The 10,723-nt window shown below is 30.8% G+C and overlaps 1 protein-coding gene across 1 annotated transcript; it reads left to right on the forward strand.

The window, feature by feature from the left end:
- The first annotated feature begins 393 nt into the window (after window positions 1-393).
- Window positions 394-10,103, forward strand: LOC139483266 (fibroleukin-like). The gene is made up of 5 exons (XM_071267295.1): window positions 394-660; window positions 6,013-6,146; window positions 7,027-7,123; window positions 7,879-8,043; window positions 9,850-10,103. The coding sequence occupies exons 1-5, from the start codon at window positions 522-524 to the stop codon at window positions 10,101-10,103; spliced, it is 789 nt and encodes a 262-aa protein (XP_071123396.1). The 5' UTR covers window positions 394-521.
- The last annotated feature ends 620 nt before the right edge of the window (window positions 10,104-10,723 follow it).

The raw sequence follows: 10,723 nt of genomic DNA on the forward strand, positions 1-10,723 counted from the left end.
AACATTTAGAAACTACTTCCATTTTGGATGAGAAGTAGTTTCACTTCCGTACAGTTGTTTTGATATTGAAATTAACATTTGTTTGCATGAAAAATATCGTGTTTAAATGATTTTTTGAACAATACTATCGGTTAAAATTGAATCTACTCATAAATGATGCTGATCTATGGTATCACATGTAATGTTATATATAACAATGCAGTTGTCTTTGATAAACAACCTATATTAGTAACACATGTTTAAAAGATATAAAATTTTCGAAAATCTCATTATAAAGTCAACTTCAGTCTGTCGAACTTCATAATAGTTATTCTGAAACCTACACTTGAATGATTATGAACATTTGGTGTTTTCCGTATTGTGCAGTTTTGTATTTTCTTACAATAAGTATAGTCAACGTAGTGAACGCAAATGATAAAGATATAAGTATAGGAACGTTTAAAACTAAAGGAAACTCTAGGGTTCGACTGACAGGAAACACCACCGATGTTTACTCAAAGTCGTTGATTGCATGTGCAGGTATGTGCCTTACAGATCCACAATGTTGTTTAGCAAGTTATTCCAAAGGAACGTCAACATGTCGTCTTGATACTTCTGGGCTATGTTGCATTGAAGCCGAATCTCTAGAAGGATGGCGGTTGATCCAACGAAACTCTTTCGGTAAGTTAACACAATAAGCATTTAGCGATGATATGTTGGTTTGGGACTCTTTTTCATTAATGTTTTTTTCATTAGCGATAAGATTGTAATCAGCTTGATCAATGTTTTCGCTATTCCATCCAAAGAAACTAATGTAAATTGATGACTTAAAAAAAATAACCGTTTCTTTTATTCCCATTTATTTTGACAAATGAGGAAATAAAAAGTACTACAACCATCTGTGGTCATTTAAGTACCGAATCCGACCTAGTTATTCTCGAATATGAGTGTGAATTTTCATTGCTATAAGACGTATCTCTGAATTTGAACTTTCATGTACTTATGTCTATACTTATGATGTTTTATTTATAATTCTGATCGGATATTGTTTTATGTCTTGTCTTTTTTAGTTGTAATTCTATTTTTATTTTCTATTCGTATGTAAAAGTAAAGAAATTACTCACCCAGGTAATGTATATGATTTTAGTTCAAAGCAACTCTATGAACAGGATTTAATTGTTTTACAGATTGATGAAGAAGAAATACCTTCATAGTTAGATATTTCTAATACAATAATTATTAACATTTTTGTAATTGTTATAAAATACAAACCTAATCTCGATTTATATACAGTTTTTGAAATCACTTAGAATTGACATGCTGATACATGTATGGAATTCTTTTACATAAATTGTTGTTTCATTAGCAATGAGAGCGTTCTAAGTTTTATCAATATTTTTGTATGTTTTCTTTACACACTAATATAAATTGATGAATGATAAATGTTAACCATTATCTCTTTACCTAATTATCATTGACAATAAAAAATGCAACAAAAAGTTCGAAATACTCTCCTGGTTCTTTCAAGTTCCGAACGTGACCTATTCCGTAATATGATTTTTTTTAGTATGAATTATCATTGCTATAAGATGTGTCTGTATTTGATTATCCAACATTCCACAGGGATATTGTGTTATTTCTTCGTTTGTAGTTAGATAAAACCATTAACTAAAATATTCTATATTAATATTCTTGTCATTGTTATTAAATTTATCAAATAACATAATTACAAACCTTATCTCGATTTATATCAAATTTTGAGAAATTTACCTGTGACGTCACTGGGAAGTTGACTGTTCGTGTGACGCAGAGTTCGTAAATTTCTTTAACTCTGTTTGTGTACTGTCCTATATTATATATGTTATTCGTTGTTATTGTTAACATGTCGAAATGTACTATTGTATTATTTCTGTATGCAGTTCTCTGTTCTGAGTGTTAATGTATTTATTTGTATTGAACTCCTCTCATGTAATGCTGTTAATTCAGCGGTACATTTAACATTGCCATCAAGCGCGAGGTTTGGCTAGCCAGACAACCAGGTTAATCCAACCTATTTTTTCTTAAAATGTCAGGTACCAAGTTAGAAATATGGCGCTTTTAATCTAACAGTTCGTTTCTGAGTATGTTGTATTGTCGTTTTGGTTTTTGTTGAACCCCAGTGTTTCTGTTGTTTTGTTGTTTCCCCTCATAGTTGATGTTACTTTTTAGTTTGTTACCCGGATTTGTTTTCTCTCATTTGATTTATGAATTTCGAACAGCGATACTCTACTTTTGCCTTTCTTTCTCAAGTTATTATCGATACCAAAATATTTTACAATCCCAATCTTATTTCAAAACATGAAGACTGTTCAACCAAAATGGACAAAATCAAAATCAAATGCATTGTTGCTTTGCATGTACAATATATTATTCTTGATTTTAAATATTTTTTCAAAATTATGGGTACCACAAATTTTAAGAACACAAAATTATTATTCGTGACTCACATTACCGTTAACAAAAATATACGCAAAACAACGTCTTCAGTCGTCCTCAACCGAAATCGCCAAACAATTCATTGAAATTGTTCACTGCAGCACATTTTGACTTATTTGACACAGATTAAATCAGATAGAAATCAGTTTAATATCGTCATAAGCACAGACGATCACGTCTGAGTTTTCCGGCAAAAGATTGGTATATCAACGTGCTCCATTCATTTTGTAAATAAGGTTAGGTTGTACTCTTGTTATACCTTAGTATGAAATGTTTGACATTAAAGGAAAGCAATCATTTTGATTGATGTTTTGTGTGTAAAAAAGTAATTTCAGGTTTATTAGAATTAATATTATGCATAGGATATACTGTTCGTGCAACAAACGCATTTTATAACAAATAAACTCATCATACATACAACGATGATGTTTTGTATTTGTGCCAGTCGTGCGTTTCGTCTACAAAGACTCTTTAATGACGTCAAATAAAATAAAAAATAATAATGAATTAAATCATGAATTACGGCAAATATTTTGAAATGAGTGTATTTATTGAAAACAAAATTAAAAGAAACTAAATTGTTTTATGTCGCCTGTATGCTGCTGTACATGTACGTTTAAGTCTTGACCCATTTCCAAGTCAAACGTGCCATAATGAATGTTGTTGACTGCATATAAAACTTTACTTTTTCGTTGTTTTGCAGATCTCTTAAATTGTATTTGGGGTATACTTAATTCAATTATAATGTGTAGCATAATATAGTTACAATCATTTACTCTGAAGAAATGAATAAAAATAAAATACAACTGTTAAATGTAATTGAAATGAAGATAAGCAAAGTTCATTAAAATTGCATGTACACAGGCAAACTTCACTCACATCAATTTCGCGTGAATTGAAATTATGTTAATCTCATGTGAAATGAATTTCACCTCAGACGAGCTTATACGTGAAACTCACGTGAAATAAGATTTTGTGAGTTTCATGGGAATCTCGTGTGAAATTCATGTGAATTTAACATGAAAATCAGGTTAATTGTTTTCATGTCAAATTCACATGAATTTTTAAAATATAGTATTTCAAATAACATATAAATTTTCAAATTTAATTAAAATCATGAAAAATATTTGTTGTAAATTTCACATGAGATTCATGTGTAAAATTTCACATAAGATTCATGTGTAAAATTTCACATGAGATTCATGTGAAATTCACATGACAATTGTCACGTGATTTTCATATATAAGCTCGATTGAGGTGAATCTCATGTGAAATTCATGTGAGCAAAATTTGCCTGTGTAACAGACCTTCAAATGGTTTTATATTCAAACTTTAAAAGATTAAAGCATTCTAACAAGAAAAAAAGTATATTTGAAATTTACACAAATAGTTAAAATAGTTAAGGAGAAGAGAAAACGCGTGTTTTATTCCGTACACTTGCATGTGAAGATGTAAACTCTTTTGTAAACTCCCGTTTACTTCTGATTAAACGGACACATTAACTGGTAGTAGTACGTTTTTTTATTTATGTATCATTGTTATTTTGTAAAGTTTGTTTTGTTACTTATTCTAACATCGGACTCAAACTTATTTTAAACTGAGTCTAACTGTGCGTATTACTATGTTAGTTTTTCCACATTGTCCAGAGGTATACATTGTATTGTAAACATTTTGAATTTTTGTTACATATAACATTAATCTGTATTTTTACATTCTGTTATTGTGTTTTGTGCAAGGCAACTATTGTGACAACATCAAAGTGAGAGGGTTAGCGCTATAAAACCAGGTATAATCCACCATTTTCTACATTTGAAAATGCCTTTACCAATTCAGGAATATGACAGTTCTTGTCCATTCGTTTTTGATGTGTTTTGTTATTTGATTTTGTCATGTGATTATGGACTTTCCGAATTGATTTTCCTCTAAGTTCAGTATTTTTACTTTTTTTTGTATTCTTGTCTTTCATTTTTGCTAATGTAATTTATCTATATGCCTTTTTTAAAGTTATTTTTCTTTCATAAATATTGTTTGTTTTTATAGTGATTAAGACTGCTGTACTTCTATGTTTTACCATTTTTACTTATTGTGTCTGTTTGGGTTGTTCACACATCGTGGTTAAACTAATGGAATTGTTTGCAACTTTCATACAAGAGATACCTGCCTGTATCAACCACGGGGTATCAACTCGATAAAAAAAAGAAAATACACATATTTTATCAAATGATATAATAACATACATAATGCTCGTCCGAGATTGCTTTGACGTCTGACTGCCTTTTTAGGTACTTGCAGTGGGCATGTGATGCTTGTAAAAAGCACTCAATAGAAAAAATAAATAATTGCAAATCTATCGGACTTGGTGTTGTCCTTTTCAATCTCGAAATCGGTTAAAATTCATTTCAAAATATAGAAATCATATAGGCCCCACTAATACTTTTCGATTCAATATTCATTTTTCTCCGGGAATAATTAATAATACAGATATATGTATATGAAGACGTGGTATGAGTGCCAATGAAAAAAAAACTCTCCATTCGGCTGAGTAAAAATTTAAAAGTAAACCATTTTATGTCAAGGTACGGGCTTGAAAGCAGAGCCTTTGATAACACCGAACAGCAAGCCATAAAGGGGGTCCAAAATGACTTGTGTAAAACCATTCAAACGGGAAAACAAACGGTCTAATCTATATAAAAGCGACGATGTCTGGTATATTTTTCCACTGGTGTCCAACGATCCAGTTCGAGAAAACGATAATTATTTGCTGTGTACAGTTTCTGTTTGAAATATTTGATTTGGTATATTTAGCCGGTTGGTTTTTATTACATCAATCTTATTTAACTTTCGGTTTCACTCAAGGACGAAGCTAGTTGCCATTTCTGAGTGCTAGCTATGTTATAATATTACTTTGATAACTTTGAGTCCTTCTGATTACAAAAAAATTCTTAAATATTTTGTTAAATTCTAAACATATGAAAAGTTGTCAAGTGATATAAGAACAATAGTAGCATAATGGTGAGCAGACGTCCCCCCCGGAACAAAACAACCAACAAAAATGGGTTTAACTCAATTACACCGTAAGGATAGGCACTTCTTGGTAACGTGTAGCGCCATATGAGAATGCATTGGTGTACCAAATAAAGGCAACAGTCGTTTACCGTTGTAATGTTTTACGTTTTTATGAATTTATTTTCCCAGCTTCATATTTCGATTCGACGGCCTTTGCCCAGGCATGATATGGCAAAATGTAAATCGACAAAACAAATAAAAAAACACCAAGCAATATAATAGTATGTTATTAGTGAAGTAGAACTCAGAAATGTAAAGATTTTAAGACGCATGAAATTCATCAAGTGTAGTTTACATGTATTACATGTTTTTCATGGCATTATATCACCTATTTTTTCAGTTATTTTTTTTGTTATTTACTGATTGTTCCCCCAAATATTCTGGGTTTTTTTAAAACATTATTGATGTTGATGTAGATTCGCCTAAGGAAATATAAATTATGAAATATAAAATGAGTTTATCGATAATTTTTAAATTCATATAATCAAACAGATATCATTCCGCAACTAAAGGACTGCTGTGAGCTACCCCTCGGAACATCTAGTGGAGTTTATGACATAACACCTGTAAACGGATCTACCATTTCTGTGTTCTGTGAAATGGATACTGGTAATGGAGGTTGGACTGTAAGTCTTATTTTTAATAAGCAGAAATATTTGCTCTTAAGTAATTTTTCTAATAAAAGGGCGTGACGTTTTAAAGATAAGGCAGCTGTAATAATGTATTTCATATGATGTTTTTCTGTTCAACCTTCATTTGTAACGGCATATACATTTTATGGTCTGTGCGTCTGTCTGTTAGTTCCTTGTCCAGAAAAAGATTTGGTTTTGTAGGTAGTTAAATATTTCAGTGTCCGTCAAATGCAAACGCCATGCGCTTTCACTATTTGTTCGCTTCCGATTGGAATAAAATGTAGATGTTCTTTTGAAAAAAAAGAGCTTAGCATGAAAAACATCTCATATAAAAGTTTCCATAAATCAAATGTAGCCCGTTATGAACTTTGGAGTGACTATTGACAAAACGAATACCAAACGGAAATGTAGCAATTACATATTGCATAAGGAAATGTCGATCAAATAAACGCACTCGTTGTAACAATTTTTCATATCACAATCCGTTCAGTGTAATACAAAAAATATGTCTTGACATTATCTAATTTAGAAAAGAATTATTGATAAATACCAACGGACTTAAAATAATGTTATTTTAAACAGGTTTGATTTACTTTTGCTTGTATTATTTAGAATATATATTCATACAGTAATGGATTTGTAAATCTTCACAATACTGTGGATTCCAATTTTCGTGGATTTTGTTTATGGAAATTAACCACTAATTCAATTGTTCAGCGAAGCACAAATTTTCTATTTGCTTCAATTCAAATCTGACAAAACACCGAAATCCAATATCCATGAAAATACTATTTCCCTAAGTCAACAAAATTTGGTATCATATTTATATTTATCATATAAACATATGAATTTATAGTAACTATTTTTGTTTTAGACAATCCAAAGACGATTTGACGGCACTGTGGACTTTTATAGGTTGTGGGATGATTACAAAGCTGGATTTGGTGAAATAGCAGGAGAACATTGGCTTGGTAGGTCAAGTAATGTAATGGTTTGTCAAGTGCTCAAGGAAATTAAAACAAGAAGTCATTATTATCACTTCTGAAATGGTTAGGCGCTTCCTAATCGGATATTTTGCACGAAAAGCAGCAATGCTAATCCCTTCTAAGTTTCATGATAAAGAAAGTCAATATTAACAATTAAAACTTTAATTACATGAATTAATTCCGCAGAAAAAAAAATACAAACAAAATCAACCATTTTAGTGAGCCCTTCAAATTTTTCTAGAATAACGTTTATCAAGAAAGGTCCAGACCAGCATTACAAAAAAAGTAAAATATCAAAAAATCTGAACTCCGATGAAAATTCAAAAAGGTAAGTGCCAAATAAAAAGGCAAAATCTAAAGCTCAAATACATCAAACGATTGGATAACAACTGCTATATTCCTGACTGTGTACAGAGAGGTTCTTATGTAGAAAATGGTGGATTGAACCTGGCAACCAATAATGAATATAAATAATAAATTGTTCAATATATTCATAGATGTTATATGTTTATTGTAGACTTTTATTTTTGACAGTCTCTTTTGAACAGATTTAACGAATAATTTTGTTTTACCTTTATCATATTTAAGAGGCAGTATGTATTTTGGCTCTTAAATTGTGTTATATTTATCTATTTTCAAAGTTTTTCGTACTAATAAAGATGTTATTTACCTCACGATTATTTAGCATTAACAACATAAAACATCACTAAAAATACGGTAATACTTATCTATATCTTCAGGAAAAGATAATCTACATGCGATACTTCGACAAAGATCATACCAAGTCCGATTTGATCTTGAAGATTATTCAGGGAATACAGCGTATGCTATTTATAGTGCAATGTATGTCGGTGATGAAAGCACTAACTATAAACTCAGACTTACTGGTTACGCAGGAACAGCAGGTGATTAAAATTAACAGAAATAGTTTCCACGGCATTCCGGACACTCTTGATAACCTTTACAATTTGATGTTGGTTTCATCCTATCAAATAGCGTGATTGTATGTAATAGAATAACTACGAATATAGGGTATCCATCCATGACACAAAATCAGTACATACACAGCAAAACAACCCACACAAAAAACTTTTATTGTTGTTCGTCATCTCAAAGTCAAGGCGAGGTCTTCAACAAAAAACTCTCACCTCTCTGTCAGTTTAAGACGGTCTAGCACGGGCTTGAACGAAGTTCTTGCAAAAAGTTATTTTGAAAGACTTCTAATTTTAAATGTTGTGGCAAGAAGGTACCATTGAATTTTCAAATGATCTTTATCATTTACCCCAAAAAATCACTGTTTCGTTAATTCATTCGTGTATTTACTAAAAATTTTGTGTTTTATCTATAATGTGACATTAGATGCACAAAGATTGCTCAAAACTGCAGTAGAGACAGATTTTGGTAAAGATGAGGAATTATTCAAAACTTGTTTAAGAAAAACATTTCTGACAACAGAACATATTTCTACTGGAAGTTATCCAATACATGTTGAGTTTGAAGCACAACATCATTCATACTGATCAAAATTGTCCTTTGTTTCGATAAACAAAAACATATCATATGTGCACTACGTCTACAAAAGATGTAGTTAAAACATGTTGATTTCCAATGGATTTTGCCAATATTTACATTTACAATGACCGTATAACTGAAATAAAACCACCGGGGGGTTGGATGAGGGTGTGGGAAGGGTTGGCTCTTAATCTTTATGAAAAAAAGAAACACTATATCTTTCTTGATTCGTAAATAACTTATACTCGCTATATTTAAAATAATGATAACCTAATATTTAGATCTGTTCTTGTTAAGATTTTATGCCCAAAACATTTTACGTAAATAACTTCCAAATCATTTGGCGTCAATTTAACCAATTGGCATTTATTGAAGACACGTATGGTGTGTGCAATGAAATCGAACTATTTCAAACCGAATGTATCCTTGCCATAAAAACCGAAGATTCAGGATGTGTATCCCTTTAAAAGGCTCTGGAAATCAAAACTAATATGTGGTTGTATATACGATAAGTTTTTATTTGTATGTGAATGTTTTATAGATAGTTGCTCGCCTTTTGTAACTTTTTTTCGCTCAAAAATTTGTCTTGTTTTTTTTTACTTTATATTTTTCACCCCCTATCTTTTACCACATTATACCACGACTATGTTTCGATTATTCAATACTGGTAATGTTATTATATTTGATAACATTAACGTATTTGATATCTGAAGTTGGTACCCTCTAGTTGTAACTTAAGGAATGTCGTGGGTACAAAAAAATTAGTCAAAAATTAAATATTTGTTTTTTCATAACAAATTTTATTCATCAAACTATTAGTTATTACTTTATGATATGGGACAAAAAATCAACCAAAACATCGATTCAGTTTGGCCCAACATAACTTTTAAAATGTTTATATCATTGAAAAAGCTCAAAATTATCTTCCTTTGGTGCAAAATAACCATTTTTTGCTTTAAAATTGGAACATCTTTTTTAACTCATCGGTGACCTATATTTTTTATTATTAGTTTTCAAATAAGTTGTACATAAACCCCCTTAAGGAAAATGTTATGAAACGACAGACTTGATATTTCACGTGCTCCTGAAATGAGGAAACCTTCCTTTTTTATTAGAAGGCAAAGGTCATAATAGTAAACAATTATAATGATGAAATATTTACTGTATGTATTGATTGACGTTAATCTCACGCCTTACAGGTGATGCTATGGTTGATTATAAAGGCACTCCAATGAATGGTATGATGTTTACGACTCGTGGAAGCGACAACGATATAGATACATTACTTCATTGTGGCAACTATAAAAAAAGTGGCTGGTGGCATGCTGAATGCACTTATGCCAACTTCAACGGTGTGTACACAGAAGAGATTCTTCCAACATCTATTATTTGGGGAACATGGAAACTAGCAGCACTTAAAGGGACAAGAATCATGATTAAACCAAAACCGTAATATTAAAGAATTTTCTTGAAAAGAAAACAAACAAACTTTTCTTTTATTATCAATTCTGAATCAATTTCTGCTGTTATCCTGCTGTTTAATTGCTGATTTTGAACATGCCACAAACGTCAAAAAACTATCATTTAATAAATGGAATAAGATTATAAATCTGATTATACTAATTTAACACTTTATTGTTACGCTGACCATTTCTACTAACAACCTAGGAATTGTTATATCCTTTTTACCCAACTCACTACTTAGATATAAACACACTATGTACGACATAATATCCGTGTTTTTAATTTTCTCGTCAACCTTTGTAATACGCATACAACTAGTGTTTTTTAGTATGGTTCATATCTGTTGATTTTTTAATCTTTGTTTGGAAATTAAAAAAAGAAGATGTGGTATGATTGCCAATAAGACAACTCTATTTCAATTACTTTGTTTTTGCTATTTTTCGTAACTTCATTTTAATATATCTTTTGATAGTCATTCGCTATTACATACGACTAAATTAGACTGATCATTCGCTCTGTATCAGCATGACACAACATGTGGCAACTGTGAAACAGGATCTTCTTACGTTTCCGGAACACATATGATCACCTGCAGGTTTTTGATGGAGT

The sequence above is a fragment of the Mytilus edulis genome, chromosome 7 (genome assembly GCF_963676685.1).
Source record: "Mytilus edulis chromosome 7, xbMytEdul2.2, whole genome shotgun sequence".
NCBI lineage: Eukaryota > Metazoa > Mollusca > Bivalvia > Mytilida > Mytilidae > Mytilus > Mytilus edulis.